Raw genomic sequence first — 17352 nt, 5'->3', positions numbered from 1 at the left:
AATCAGGATCAGATAAACCATCTAGACAGTCCCATAACCCCCAAAGAAATAGCAGCAGTCATTAAAAGTTTCCCACCCCCCAAAAAAATGCCCAGAAGGTTTAGAGAACTTGAGACCAATTTTCCGTTATGAATATCGATGCAAAAATAATCAATACAATTTTCTCACAAACTGAACCCAAGATCACATCAAGACAATTAAAGTTTTTTAAAAGACTGTATTTTAGAAGGAACAAAACAGCTGAGGCTGTACAGAATGATTGTTTTGCCTATCTGTAAGTCTAAATCCAAGGAAACCCATGATATCTTCTCACCTTTGTGGGCAGCAAAAATGCAAACATACATAAACACTTACCAAGCACTCATAGGTAAAAATGAATAATAAATTAATAGGTTTTAAATAAAAGAAAAATCTTTTTAAGTAAATCTCTGGTGTTGCTTTGATTTTAAGTTTTTCAGCATAATTATTATTCTGTTATCAGAACTGATTTGTACCAAAGGAGTAATTGTGGGATAGGCATACATCATAAATTTCTGCACAGTCAGGATGACTGGGTTGTACCTCCACAACATGTCTGAGGTGAATGAGATGATAAAATCTAACCAGTACATGATCACAAAGAAAATCACCAGCAGCAAGATGGTCTGGGTGGCCCTTTTCTCAGGAGAGTCTTGCAGGTGGATGTCGCTATGAAGATGCTTGTATTGCCTTTGATGCCTGAACAAGATGATTACCATGTATGTGCTTGTGGTCAGCATGACTCCTACAAGAAATACATCTCTGGATGTTGATATTGTAAAAGTCAGTCCCCTGATGATGTAGTTCATGGGTAAGAGTGAGCAGGATTTAGTGACCCGCATCTGGTTGGTCTCACTCACATTGGTAAAACCACCAACATAAAAGATCCGGTTAGTACTGAAGGACAAATTGAAAACCCAAATACATAAGAAAATGTGGATCATATATTTTTTTAGTTTTTGTTTAAAATTTGCCAACAGTGAAGTATTGGGACTAATGGTGACAGCCTGGAAGATACTCAAGAGGCAAGTGATACAGATAGAGAGACCTCTCATCACCCTGAATAAGTAAAAAGTTGTCTTGCATTTGAAGTCATTCCCAATGTTCAGTGACTCAAATACATCTGTAAGCAAAATATCCCCTCCTATGAGGACGATCATTATATGAACAAAGGTCAGTTGACAGGAGATCAGGTCTGAGGGCTTAGGTCTGTGACCTAGAATTATGAAAATATAGAAGAAAAGAAGAAACATATTGGCAAGGACTGCAAGTCCCGCTTGGAAATAAAGAACATTTCTGAGTGAGGACATAAGTGCAGAATGTATTCATCTTAACAACATAGTGGAATTTTATTTCATGTATCTGAAAAAATAATAGAGCAGACATTAAGGTTGTGAAACACTGGAAAATATGTTTATATCATCATTTATATCACCTAATTATCAAATTACTTGTTGATTAGCCTGTCCCTTTACTTTTGATAATCCAAACTATACATCATAGCCTACATTTCTGTATGCCTTTCATGTATCTCCTGTATATATACAATATTGTAGATAATAAATTTATTCACATATATTTTTACAAAGTGTACAATTTGTGAACCTGTATTGCACATAAATCTCGTATAAGAGAAATTTAATCATATTGATTTAAAATGTCTCATTTTATTCTTAACATCTAAAACAGTAGTTGGGAGCAAAGAATATTATTCACATTTGTACAACTGAATAAAACTTATGTTGAACTGGAAAATAGTCACAAAAGATATAGGAAAAAAATTGAGGTAATTCAGTCTTATATTTTACTGTGCTCTATTTTGCAACTATCTATGTTTTGACTCATAAGTTTAATGAAATCACAGTGCTAATTCATGATAATTCCACCATTTTAATTAGCAAACTATCTTTCTCAATTCATGTACTTTTATGTTGCTTTTACCATAAAATTCAGACTATGACTTAAAAACATAAGTTCAGGTGGAGGCCATTAGTGGACTTTCCACACTATATTTCCATTACTTATAGTTATAAAGGTCCATAGACATTTTGAGTTTAGTTCCCATCCTATCACCTTTTGTGAGACTTCCAGTTTAAAGCACTAACTCCAACCTACAAAGGTAAATACTATTTTTTCTTTTGGGGAGCACTGTAAATTGTTCATAGAATGGTGAGTTATAGCTTTTTATCCATCTATGTTGATATTTTACCTACCTACCTCTTTTTTCTACATTTATCCCCTTGTACTCTCTAAGATCCCCCCTTTTCCTCTTTTCCTGATAAGATACTTGCACCTTGCAATTCTGCTCTCTATTGCTCCAATGACCAACACTATCCTCCCATAGGTTCTATTTTCCTTTCCTGATTTCTGTAGTTACTACAAGTTACATAATCACAACTGAAGATGTGGAGCTAGGAGCTTCCAACAAGAGAAAGTATGTGACATTAAGACAATCTCTATATTCTATACATTATTACAAACATGGACTTGCTGAAAATTACCATATAGTGATGCTATTTGAGAATTTCTATTTTAAGAGATTCCTTACCATGCAGTGATAAAAGGTCCCTACCCAGTATTATCATATGTCATCAGCATGCACACAATTTTTACACTTTCAATAAACAGTATTATTTTTTGGAGGGGGGATTGGAAGCGGCATTCAAAACAGGGTTGCTCTGTGTAGCCCTGACTGGCCTGGCAATCACTCTGTAGACCAGGCTGGCCTCAAACTCAGAAATCCACCTGCCTCTGACTCCCAAGTGCTAGGATTAAAGGTGTGTGACACCTCTGCCCAGCTCAATCAACAGTCTTAACTTTGCTGCCCATAATAGATTTTTTAGCTTATTTTCTAGGATCCATTTATTATGGGATTAATTTAATTCAGTACTTTAAAATCTGCTTGAGATGTAGAAAGAGATAACAACTGAACTGACCCAAATTTGTATAAGAAAAAGTGTGGCTAACTATATACTTATGTTCATTAGTATATTCTACACATCTAGATACATGCATCTATGTATAGAAATAATGAAAATGTTAGTGCCTAAGACCAACCTACAAGATTTTCATGAATAAGATACCACAATCATACAGTTAACACTTATATAATTTTTTCCTAAAAAGCTTAATCTTATAATGAATTCACACTAATTTCCAGAGCCACACATCTGATTATCTCACTGATATACATTTACAGTAACTTCACCATGATCTTCTGTTTATAAAAGTTCCAGGATATGGCTTGGAGATGTAGCTCTCTGAAGAAGAACAATTTTTTGCTTTGTGAAAGACCTAGATTTGATTTTAATCTATGGCATAGTACCTTGCTGCTATCTGTTACTCTTGCTCTAAAGGATATATTTGCCTTCTTTGATCAAGCATGCAAATATTGTGGAGATAATATATATAGGCAAAACATGCATATAGGTACAATAAATGATTAAAGCTCGAGGATAAAACTTATTTCAGCCTTGGTCTGCAAACTATAAAAACTGTTCCAAGATTCAGTGCAATCCCCGTCAAAACTCCAACACAATTCTTCATAGAGTCAGAAAGAGAAATTCTCACATTCATCTGGAATAACAAAAAACCTAGGATAACAAAAATTATGCTCAACAATAAAAGAACTTCTGGAGGAATCACCATCCCTGATGTAAAGCTATACTACAAAGCAACAGTGATTAAAATAAAACTGCATAGTATTGGTACAGTGACACACAAGTAGATCAGTTGAATAGAACTGAAGACCCAGAAATGAACCCACACACCTATGGTCACTTGAACTTTGACAAAAGAGATAAAACTATCCAGTAGAAAAGAGACTGCATTTTCAAAAAGTAGTGCTACTACAACTGGTACTCAACACATAGGAGAATGCAAATTGATTCATTCTTATCTCCCTGTAGAAAGCTCAAGTCCAAGCTTTCAGATCAAAAACCACATAACATAAACAAAAACATAAAACCACATATATTGAATCTAATAGAAGAGAAAGTAGGGAAAAGTCTCAAACACGTGGGCACAGAGGAAAAGTTACTGAACAGAACACAAGAATCAGCAAATAGGACCTCATAAAATTACAATGGTTCTGTAAGGCAAAGGACACTGTCAATAGGACAAAACAGCAACCAACAAATTGGGAAAATATCTTTACCAATCCTACATCCAATAGAAGGCTAATATCCAATATATACAAAGAACTCAAGAAGTTAGTCTCCAGAGAAACAAATGACCCTATTAAAAATGGGGTACAGAGCTAAACAAGGAATTCTCAACTGAGGAATACTGAGTGACTGAGAAGCACCTAAAGAAATGTTCAACATCCTTAATCATCAGAGAAATGCAAATCAAAACAACACTGAGATTCCACCTTACACCTGTCAGAATGGCTAAGATCAAAAATTCAGGGGACAGCAGATGCTGGTGAGTATGTGGAGAAAGAGGAACATTCCTCCACTGCTGGTGGGATTGCAAGCTGGTACAACCACTCTGGAAATCATTCTGGTGGTTCCTTAGAAAATTAGACATAGTACTACCTGTGGACCCTGCTATACCACTCCTGGGTATATACCCAGAAGATGCTGCCACATATAATAAGGACACATGCTCCACTATGTTTATATCAGCCATATTTATAATATCCAGAAGCTAGAAAGAAACCATATGTCCTTCAACAGAGGAATGGGTACAGAAAATGTGGTACATTTACACGATGGAATACTATTAAGAACAACTATTAAGCTATTAAGCTTAACTGTTCAGCTATTAAGAACAGCAATTTCATGAAATTAGCAGGCAAATGGCTGGAACTTGGAAATATTATCCTGAGTGAGGTGACTCACTCACAAAGCAACAAACACAATTTGTACTCACTGATAAGTAGATATTAGCTCAAAAGTTCAGAACACCCAAGATTCAATTCAAAGACCATATGAAGCCTAAGAAGAAGGAAGACCAAAATGTGAATGCTTCAGTGCTTTTTAGAAGAGTGTACAAAATGCTCACAGGAGGAAATATAAAGACAAAGTGTGGAACAGAGACTAAAGGAAAAGCCTTCCAGAGACTGCCCCACCTGGGGATCCATCCCATATACAGCCACAAATACCTATTATTGTGGATGTCAGAAGTGCTTGCTGATGGAAACCTAATATGGCTATCTCCTGAGAGGTCTGGTACAGACTGACAAAGACAGAGGTGGAAGATCTCAGCCAACCATTAGACAGTGTTCAGGGGTTCCTGATGGAGGAGCTGGAGAAAGGAATGAAGGAGCTGAGGGTGGTTTCAGCCTCATGGAGGGAGCAACAGTGTCAACAGGCCAGAAATTCCACCCCAGAGCTCCTGGGGACTGGACCACCAACCAAAGACTACACATGAAGCGACTCATGGCACTGACCACATTTGTGGCAGAGAATGGCCTTGTTGGTCATCAGCGGGAGGAGAGGCCCTTGGGCCTGAGGGTGTTCGATGCCACAGTGTAGGGGAATGCTAGGATGGGAGGACAGAAATGGGTGTGTGGGGGAGCATCTCATAGAGGCAGGAGGATGGGTTAGGGGTTTTCTGAAAGGGAGACCTGAAAAGGAGAAAACAATAGAACTATAAATAAAGAAAATATCCAATCCAAAAAAAGAAATACAAAAAATAAGTGTTCCAAAATTCTTATTTTATAACTACAGATGGACAAACCATACACTTATAAAATACATTCTTAATAGGCATCAATAATTTATTAAAATAACTACCAGTATTATACATAATATTAAAAGATGATAATATAATAAAGTAAAAGTAATGTAAAATTATTTTTCTTATCCCAAAGATATACAGTTCAACGTCTCTTCTTCAGATTCACTGCTTTTTAAATGTTTATCCCATATAGAAAATAAAACACCTTCTAATTCATAAATTGGCATCTTTATTTGTGATCCAATGGATCTGACAGTTGGTGAAAAAAGACCATAGATATCAAGGGTAAAAACTAATTTTTAACATAAATATGCACTGAGAAAAATTATATTTTATGTGAAAAGAAAATTGTAGTATTGGAGGATTCCACATTAGTTTAAACTGCAACATTTAGAGGTAAGTGATAAAAATGGAGTATATCCATAAACATTCATAATGGTGGAGAAGCCATCATTACCAAATTGACACAGACCAAAAGGACTAAGCAGTTTGCAGCCATGCAAGGGGTGGGGGAGACAGACAGGCAGACAAAGACACACAGAGACACACAGAGAGAGAGATGGACAAAAACAAAGAAACAAAGAGAGGAAAACATCTTCGTGCATAGCTCTAGATTCTCATGAGGATGGTCACTTCACCTTTTTATTATCACAACATTTAATTTTAGAATAGTTTGTTTTATGCATATATAGTGATCTTTGCATTCTGTTGATGAAGATTTATCATCCCTATGTTAATAGGGAACATACAAGTATAGTAAATCAAAAGTATCATATCATTTGAGTAATGACCTAAAAGCTGTATGACTGCTCAGAGAGGACAAAGTTAGTATGTGACATTCAGGTGACAGGTGAAAAGGTTGACTGATGTACTGGCCACTGTCAGCAACCTGAAAATATTTTTAGATATCACTAAAAGAGAAACAATTTGGCATCTAAATTAGTTCAATGAAATCCTTATAAATAATAAAATGCAAGCAAAAAAATACTTAGTATTTTTAATAAAGTAGGAATTCATACCTATTACCTGATACTTTTAAATAATTTAAATGCATGCATTCTTATTTGGAACTTACATTTAACAATTGTGTAACTAGAAACACAGATATAAAGTAGAAAATTATAATCTCACAGTTACAAAGGAGTTCCTCTGAGATGTAGCAGCAACAGCACAAGTGTCACTGCAGAGACTGTGGGGAAGCAGTCATTCCATGAGCTTCATCACAAGTTCCATAGTGTGAGTTTGAGAAAGATGAAAATGGTCCTTGGAAAATGTGAGTGTGTGTGTGTGTGTGTGTGTGTGTATGCACACGTGCACGCACATGCATGCACACAAGAGAGAAGGAAAGAGAGGAGACAGAGACAGAGATATTATTGGACTACCAGGTCTAAGAATAGATCACAAGCATAGTGTGTTATTGAGCTGCTCCTGTGAATATGTTTACATCATATGAGTGAAAAACTGAGAGTCATATCAAACATTTTCATAAAATAAAATGAACATAAAGGGAAATGAAGATATGTCCTCTGTCTTCTGGGTGGCCTGGTCAGATCCAAAATGGTCCTTCCTAGTGCACTGGTGCATATTTTTTAAAGTAAATTATTCAAAACAAACTGAAAATTCTGTAATCCTGGCAAACATAAACTCGTTTCTAACAAGTGGTTTTATATATCATTGATACTCTGGACCAGGGAATTAATGATGGTTACTGGCATTATTTTGTTTCATTTCACTTATAATAATTTTATAATTTGACATTCTCAGTTTTTCACTTTAATTTTTTTGTATTTGTGCTTGTGTGCATGAGAGGAAGACAGATACACAGGCAGGAAGGCAGACAGACAGACAGACAGAAAGACAGACAGAAAGACAGATAGGCAAACAGGCAGGCAGAGATAGGATTTTAACCAAGTTCAAACTGACTTCAATAAAGCCCATGAGTCTCTTGCCTTAGCCTTGAAAGTGCTGGGTTCATAGGCATGTGCCACTACACCTGCCTTCATTTTCTATTTTAATCTTGTGTATATTAATAACTGGCCTTCCAGGAAAATAAAAATGGATTTCTGATAATCATCACCTATGCTTAAATTACTTGGCAGTATTTGTGTGTGTGTGTATGTGCGTAGATTTTACCAAGCAATTATATTTTGTTATTATTACAGGAAACCTTAGTGACTTTTACATTAAATAAATTTATACTATTTAAAATTGTAAATATATTTCTCACTGCTAATGAAAAGCTTACTCAGCATTATACAGTAATATATATAATTTTTGTATTTGTAATACAAATTGCTAAAGGTTCAGTTTAGAAAATCTGAAATAAGAAAAAAGCAATTAGTTTTAATAAAATAATTAAAACTCCTACTGAAAATTACATTTGTGTAAGGATAACTTTACAAGCATTTAATAAATAAGGTGAGATTTCCACATAATTTTGAAATGTATACTATATAAGAAATCATTGCAATAGATTAAGCAAATCTATGCAAAACATTTAAAATTTACATGATGCTATGAGATTTTTATTCTTTACTATGTCATTAATTGAAACTTTCCTAAGAATTCTTCAATATATACAAATGTAACACACTAGAAAATAACTGATAAACACTACATTAGTTACTCTTTGTTGTAGCTTAAGATTCATATAATAATTGCATACAGTAAGTTAATTTGAGAATAGAGTAAAATGGGAAAATACAAAACAAAATTTAATTGCATCAGCATTATAAACCTACCACTGCAAAACCATAAATGGTTGTCACTTGGTTTTTACCACCTAAGATATCTCAGGTGTTTTGTTACAGAGATGGAAAGGTACAGATTTCTATACCTAGGTGGAACCAGGATCTTAGATTTGATTTTGTTTTTGTTTTTGTTCATCTTTTTTTTTGTTTTTGTTTTCTTTCCAGACATAGTTTCCCTGTATAGCTCTTGTTGTCCTAGAACTCACTCTGTAGACAAGGCTTACCTCAAACTCAGAAATCAGCCTGTCTTTGCCTCCCAAGTGCTGTGATTAAAGGCATGCACCACCACTGTCTGGCTGATCTTAGAATTCTGAAAGCACATACTCACTACAATTCTCTGTCAGAGAGGCTTCTTAAAATGTTAAGGTTGATTAATATCTTTTTAAAGACCTTCTTAAATATATATCAGTGAAGATTCATTATAAGAAGTAATGTATAAAACTTAATGATCATCTTTATTCTCTCCACTGTCACATATAGAAGAGATCAAACTTAGTGAAACCTAAGTTAGTTTATTGATCATTACACTGATATTCCTATATCTTTAAGCATCTCAGGTTTACTATTAATACAATATAGCTCAAAAGGGAAATTGTAAGCAGAAAATTCTCTCATCACTTATTACAAAATATTGTTTAATTCTACCACTTACCTACTCTCACTATAATAAAGAGAATGAAAAAAAAATGCTCACCGACTGAGCCTTCCATAAGCATCCTTGTACAATGAGACCCTAAGAAGTAGTTATAAGGAAGAAATGTCAACAGCTCATCTCCCTCTAGACATAGTTATCATGTCATCTGGAGAAGTTACTTCTGATCTTGAGGTTGTTACAAAGTGGTACCATCAAATGGAAAAGTGTGTTCTCTAATTCCGGAAGAACAGTGAAGTAGAAACATCTGAGGTCTGGGATTCCCATGCGTAAACTATTCTCTTTAGACCATATATGTCTGTGTGGATTAACTGATCTCAGTTCTTGTGAACAAAAGAAAAGTAATAATAATAATAATATCCCATTTAAAAGAAATAGAAAAACAACTTAAATTCTCCAAGGTATATATGCTGCTTCCAGTGCAATGCATAGTTACCTTACAGTCGCTTCAGTGTTTCACATAGAAATTAACATCTCATTTGCTAAAATTAGAAAACTGCCACCTCCTCAAAACACAGGGCAAAGGATTTTTCTTACAGAGCAAACAGACAGACAGTAATATAACTGTATTATCAGCAAGTATCAGGCTGTGGGGATGGACATGTAATTCAGTTGGCAAAGTGTATGACGAGAAAGTATTTTGTATGTTAAATATCATTTAAAAAATCAAATCTTGAGTCTGCATGACAGAACTGACCTTGTACCACAGCTCTTTATACCCAAATTCCTTCTGAAGAGAACTAGTCTCCCAGGAGTACTGACACAGAAGCTTGAAGGAAAGACAAGCCACAGTCAGAAACAGCAAGAACAGCTAACACCAGAGATAACCAAATGGTGAAAAGCAAGGGCAAGAACACAAGCAACAGAAACCAAGGCTACTTGGCATCATCAGAAACCAGTTCTCCCACCACAGCAAGTCCTGGGTACCCCAACACACCAGAAAAGCAAGACTCTGATTTAAAATCACATCTCATGATGATGCAAGAGGACTTTAAGAAGGACATAAATAGCTCCCTTGAATAAATACAGGAGAACATAGACAAACAGCTAGAAGCCCTTAAAGAGGAAACATGAAATTCCATTGAAAAATATAAGAAAACACAACCAGACAGATGAAGGAATTGAACAAAACCATTCAGGATCTAAAAATGGTAATAGAAACAATAAAGAAATCACAAAGGGTGGCAATCCTGGAGATAGAAAGCCTAGGGAAGAGATAAGAAGTCATAGATGCAAGCAACAACAGCAGATTACAAGAGATAGAAGAGAGAATCTCATGTGCAGAAGATAACATAGAAAACATTGACCTAACAGTCAAAGAAAATGCAAAATGCAAAAAGCTCCTAACACAAAACATTCAGAACACAATGAGAAGACCAAACCTAAGGAGATTCCTAACTTAAAAGACCAATAAATATCTTCAAGAAAATTATAGAAGAAAACTTCTCTAACCTAAAGAAAGAGATACACATAAACATACAAGAAGGCTACAGTACTCCAAATAGATTGGACCAGAAAAGAAATTCCTCCTGTCACATAAGAGTCAAAACACAAAATGAAAAAACCAAAGAAAGAATATTAAAATCACTAAGGGAAAATGGTCAAGTAACATATAAAGGTAGACCTATCAGAATTATACCATCAGATTTCTTACCAGAGATTATGAAAGCAAGATGATCCTGGGCAGATCTCAGACAGACCCTAAGAGAACACAAATGCCATCACAGACTACTATACCCATCAAAAGTCTCAATTACCATAGATAAAACAAAGATATTCCATGACAAAACCAAATTTAGAGAATATCTTTTTACAAAACCAGCCCTACAAAGAATATTAGATGGAAAATGCCAACACAAGGAGGAAAATTATGCTTTAGAAAAAGCAAGAGAAAGAAAGCAAGAAAGTTTGTTCTTTTAACAAACCCAAAAGAAGATAGTCATACGAAAATAAAAATAACATAAAAAATAGCAAAAATCAACAATCATGATTCCACCATATTTCAATATCAGTGAACTCAATTCCCCAATACAAAGACATAAACTAACAGAGTCGATATGTAAACAGGACCCAACATTTAGCTACATACAGGAAAAGCACAGATACAAACACTACATCAGTGTAAAAGGCTAGAAAACAAATTTTCAAGCAAATGATACCAAAAAACAAGCTGGAATAGCCACTCTAATATTGGATAAAATCAACTTTCAACCAAAAGTCACCAAAAAATATAAAGAATAACATTTCATACTCATCAAATGAAACAAAAAAATCTGTCAAGAACTCTCAGTTCTGAACATCTATTGCTCCAAATACAAGAGCATCCACAATCATAAAAGAAACTTTACTAAAGCTCAAAGCACACATTGCACCTCACACAATAATAGTGGGAGACTTCAACAACCCACTGACGTCAATGGACAAATCATGTAAACACAAATTAAACAGAGACACAGTGAAACTAACAGAAGTTATGGACCAAATGGATTTAACAGATATCTAAAGAATATTCCATCCCAAATCCAAAAAATATGCCTTCTTCTCAGCACCTCATGATGCCTTATCCAAAATTGGCCTTACATTCAGTCACAAATCAGGCTTCAACAGATACAAGAAGATTGAAATAATACCATGCCTCCTAACAGATCACTAAGGATTAAGGTTGGTCTTCAAAACCAACAAAAACAACAGAAAGCCCACATATACATGGAAGCTGAACAATGCTCTACTTGATGATAACTTGGTCAAGGAACTAATAAAGAAAAATTAGACTTTTTAGAATTTAACGAAAATGAAGGTACAACATACTGAAATTTATGGGATACAATGAGAGCAGTGCTAAGAAAAATCAGAGCTCTGAGTGCCTCCAATAAGGAACCAGAGAGAGCACACACTACCAGCTTGACAGTAAACCTGAAAGCTTTAGAAAAGAAGCAAATACACCCAAGAGAAGTAGAAGACAGAAAATCATCAAACACAGGGATGAAATCAACCAAGTAGAATCAAGAACTATGAAAAGAATCAATAAAACCAAGAGCTTGTTCTTTGAGAAAATCAACAAGAAAGATAAACCCTTAGCCAAAATGAACAGAGGGCACAGAGACAATATCCAAATTAATAAAATCATAAATGAAAAGAAGTATAACAACAGAAACTGAGGAAATTCAAAATAACATCAGATGTCGCTTCAAAAGCCTATCCTCAACACAACTGTAAAATCTGGATGAAAAGCACAGTTTTCTAAACAAATATCAAAACCAAAGTTAAATCAGGATCAGATAAACCATCTAAACAGTCTTATAACCCCTAAACAAATAGAAGCAGTCATTAAATTCTTCCAAGCAGAAAAAGGCCAGAACAAATGGGTTAGTACAGAATTCTATCAGACCATCAATGAAGACCTAATACCAATACTCTTCAAACTATTCCACAAAATACAAATGGAAGAAATGCTACTCAGTTAATTCTATGACACCACATTTACTCTTGATTTATATAAAAAAATCTCACAAAGACCCAACATAGAAAGAGAACTTCAGACTAGCTTCCCTTATGAATATTGTTGCAAAACTCTCAATAAAATTCTCACAAACCAAATCCAAGAATACCTCAAAATGATCAATCACCATGAACAAGTAGGTTTCATCCCAGGGATTCAGAGATGGTTCAATGTATGGAAATCCAACAATGTAATCCACTACATAAATAAACTCAAAGAACAAAACCACATGATTATTTTATTAGATGCTGAAAAAGCATTTGAAAAAAATTAGCATACCTTCATGTTGGAAAGATCAGGAATTCAAGATCCATACCTAAACATAGTAAATTCACTATACAGAAAGACAGTAGCAAACATCAAACTAAATGGATAGAAATTTGAAACAATCCCACTAAAATTAGAGACTAGACAAGGCTGCCCTCTCCCTAGCTATTCAATATAGTACTTGATGTTCTAGCTAGAGCAACTAGACAACAAAGGGTGGTCAAAGGGATACAAATTAGAAAGGAAGAAGTCAAAATATCACTATTTACAGATGATATGATAGTAGAATTAAGTGACCCCAAAACTCCATCAGAGATCTCCTACAGCTGATGAATAACTTCAGCAAAGAGGCCAGATTTAAAATTAACTCAAACAAGTCAGTAGCCTTCTTACACTCAAAGGGAAAAGAGGTTGAGAAAGAAACTCAGGAAACAACACACTTCACAATAGCCATAAACAATATAAAGTATCTTGGTGTGACTCCAACCAACCAAATATGACATGATCTGTATGACAAGAACATTAAGTCTTTGAAGAAAGATCAAAAATAGCTCAGAAGACAAAAGATCTCCTATGCTTGTGGATCAGGAGAATTAATATAGTAAAAATGGACATCTTGCCTACAGCAATGCCCATAAAAATTCATTATAGAGTTAGGAAGATCAATTCTCCAGCTCCATACTTTTGTCTATGAATTTCATGAATTCATTGTTTCTAATGGCAGAATAGTACTCCATCGTGTATACATATTACATTTTTTATTTATTCCTTCATAGAGGGACATCTGGGTTCTTTCCAGCTTCTGGCTATTATAAATAGGGCTGCTATGAACATAGTGGAGCATGTATCCTTATTACGTGCCAGGGAATCCTCTGGGTATATGCCCAGGAGTGGTATAGCAGGGTCCTATAGAAGTGTTGTGCCCAGTTTTCTGAGAAACCGCCAGACTGAATTCCAGAGTGGTTGTACCAGCTTGCAATCCCTGTGGAGGAGTGTTCCTCTTTCTCCACATCCTCTCCGATACCTTCTGTCTCCTGAGTTCTTAGCCATTCTGACTGGTGTAAGGTGAAATCTCAGGGTTGTTTTGATTTGCATTTACCTAATGAATAATGATGTTGAACATTTCTTAAGGTGCTTCTCAGCCATCCGAAGTTCTTCAGGTGAAAATTCTTTGTTTAGCTCTGTACCCCATTTTTAATAGGGTTATTTGGTTTTCTGGATAACCCAGTGTCAACATAATACTCATGGCATGCGCTCACTGATAAGTGGAAATTAGCCTAGAAGCTTGGAATACCCAAGACACAATCCACATATCAAATGATGTCCAAGAATAAGGAAGGAGTGGCCCCTGGTTCTGGAAAGGCTCACTGCAGCAGTATAGGGGAATACCAGAACAAGAAAGTGGGAAGGGGTGGATTGGGGGAACAGGGGGAGGGAAGAGGGCTTATGGGACTTTTGGGGAGGGGGGATCAAGGAAAGCAAACATCATTTGAAATGTAAATAAAGAATATATTGAATAAAAAATAAAGAGCAATTCTCAAATTAATTTGGAATAACAAGAAGCCCAGGATAGCAAAAACTATTTTCAACAATAAAAGAATTTCTGGGTGAACCATCATCCCTGATGTCAAGCAGTACTACAGAGCAATAGTGTTAAAGGTGAATGGTATTGGTACAGTGACAGGCAGGTAGATCAATGGAATAGAATTGAAGACCCAGAAATGAACCCACACACCTATGGTCACTTGATCTTTGATGAAAGAGCCAAAACCAGTCAGTGGAAAAAAGAGAGCATTTTCAACAAATGAAAATGGTTCAACAGGCAGTCAACATGTAGAAGAATTAAAATTGATCCATTCTTATCTCCCTGTACAAAGCTCAAGTCCAAGTGGATCAAGTACCTCCCAGATATACTGAATCTAATAGAAGACAAAGTGGGAAAAATTCTCAAACACATGGGCACAGGGGAAAAGTCTCTGAACAGAACACCAATATCTTATGCTCAAAGATGAAGAATTGACAAATTGTACCTTACAAAATTGCAAAGCTTCTGTAAGGCAAAGGACACTGTCAATAGAACAAAAACACAAATAACTTATAGAATTTAACAAATATATACATAACTCAATTTGAAAAATGAGCAGGAATTTTTTCCAGTAATGTACTTTGCCAATAAATGTGTAAATATCCTGACGGTATTTCTCATTATCAGGGAAAGGCAAACAAAAACAATTTGGTATATAACCTCCCATATATTAGAATTACTTTTATCAAAATTTCAACAGATAGCAGGGAATAGCAATGTGAAGAAAGGGTAGTATCTGTTCATTTTTTGTGAAAGATTGATTGATGAAGGGACTGTGTGTAAGAGTATTATAGTTACTCACAAATATTCAAAGTTGAATAATAAAACTCAAACTATGATCAGAGTGTAGCAAATTTAATACAGGACATTAAATTGATATTCCAAAGAAAGGATTGCATTGCAGTATTTATTTCAGCACTATACACAATAGCCAAGACATGCAAAAATATCTCAGTTGGTATATTGTACATGGCAAAATAGTATATACATAAAAGGAATATTCACAACATGTAAATGATTATATACAAGTATATTTTCTTTGCTAGAAATATAAAATACACCTTGATATTCTCTATAAGAAATACTGGCTCTGCTTCTGGATTCAGATCAGCCTGGGCAGCAACACCACATCTCCAGGTCCTGCAAGAGGCAAGAGGGGCTTCGGGGAGGCCGGCTGGGAGGAGTCAGTGTGCTCTGGTGAATCCAGTGGGCCCCTGCAGGAGCCTTCAGGTATCTGCTTGGGGGTCTGAACAGCCTGGGCCACAGCACTCGGAAGTGCGGGAGACCTACTGTGCACCAGGAGGCAGACTGGGAGTGCACAGCTTGCTCCTGTGGCACGGAGCTTAGGTTCCAGTCCTGAGGCCTCTGGCAGAAGCCTTCAGATCTCTCCACTTCCAGATAGAGATAAGCCTGGGTGGCAACACCACATCTCCAGGACGTGCAAGAGGCAAGAGGGGCTTCCGAGGAGTCAGTGTGCTCTGGTGAATCCAGCAGGCCCCAGCGGGAGCCTTCAGGTGTCTGCTTTGGGATCTGAACAGCCTAGGCAACAGCACCATGTCTCCAGGCAGTGTAGGAGGTAAGCTGTGCACCAGAGGCCACCTAGGAAGAGGCAGATTACACGGGTGAGGCTAGCATTGACAAGACCAACTAACACCAGTAAGAACTAGATGGCAAAAGGCAAACATAGGAATGTCACTAACAGAAATCAAGGAAATGTGGCAACATCTGAACCGAATTCTCCTTTAACAGCATGTCCTGGATACCCCATCACACCAGCAAAACAAGATTCTGACTTAAAATCACTGGTCATGATACTGGTACAGGAACGCATGAAGGACATACTTGAAGAAATTCAGGAGAAAATGGATCAAAAGTTAGAAGCCCTTGCAAGGGAAACACAAAAATCATTGAAAGAAATTCAGGAGAATACAAACGCCAATAAGGAGGAAACACAAAAAACACTTAAAGAAATACAGGAGAACTTTGGTCAACAGGCTGAGGTCATAAAAGAGGAAACACAAAAATCTCTTAAAGAATTATACGAAAGCACAAACAAGCAAGTGAAGGAGCTAAGCAAAACCATCCAGGATCTAAAATCAGAAGTAGAAACAACTAAGAAAACTCAAAGGGAGACAACTTTGGAGATAGAAAGCCTTGGGAAGAAATCAGGGGACATAGATGCAAATATCAACAACAGAATACAAGAGATAAAAGAAAGAATCTCAGATGCTGAAGATACCAGAGAAACCATGGACTCAACAGTTAAAGAAAATGCAAAATGCAAAAAGCTTGTAACCCAAAATACCCAGGAAATCCAGGACACAATGAGAAGACCAAACCTAAGGATTATAGGCATAGATGAGAATGAAGATTTACAATTTAAAGGGCCAGCAAATATCTTCAATAAAATTATGGAAGAAAACTTCCCTAACCTAAAGAGAGAGATGCCCATGAATATACAAGAAGCCTACAGAACTCCAAACAGACTGGACCAGAACAGAAATACTTCCCGTCACATAATAATCAAAACACAAAATGTACTAAACAAAGAAAGAATATTAAAGGCAGTAAGAGAAAAAGGCCAAGTAACATATAAAGGAAGACCTATCAGAATCACAGCAGACTTTTCACCTGAGACTATGAAGGCTAGAAGATCCTAGACAGATCTCATGCAGACTCTAAGAGAACACAAATGCCAGCCCAAACTACTATACCCAGCAAAACTCTCAATCACCATAGATGGAGAAACTAAGATATTCCATGACAAAATCAAGTTTACCCAATATCTATCCACAAACCCAGCCCTACAAAGGATAATAGGAGGAAAACACCAATACAAGGAGGGAAACTTCACCCTGGAAAAAGCAAGTTTGATGATAGTAACCTTTCATCAAAC

The 17352-nt window shown here is 36.0% G+C and overlaps 1 protein-coding gene across 1 annotated transcript; it reads right to left on the bottom strand.

The window, feature by feature from the left end:
• Positions 1-416: 416 nt before the first annotated feature.
• Positions 417-1358, bottom strand: LOC127677480 (vomeronasal type-1 receptor 90-like). The gene has a single exon (XM_052172555.1). The coding sequence runs from the start codon at positions 1326-1328 to the stop codon at positions 417-419; it is 912 nt and encodes a 303-aa protein (XP_052028515.1). The 5' UTR covers positions 1329-1358.
• Between the last annotated feature and the right edge of the window lie 15994 nt (positions 1359-17352).

This window comes from Apodemus sylvaticus, chromosome 2 (assembly GCF_947179515.1).
Source record: "Apodemus sylvaticus chromosome 2, mApoSyl1.1, whole genome shotgun sequence".
Lineage (NCBI taxonomy): Eukaryota > Metazoa > Chordata > Mammalia > Rodentia > Muridae > Apodemus > Apodemus sylvaticus.
The sequence above is the reverse complement of the archived record's forward strand: the minus strand, read 5'-3'. Positions and strand labels throughout refer to the sequence as shown.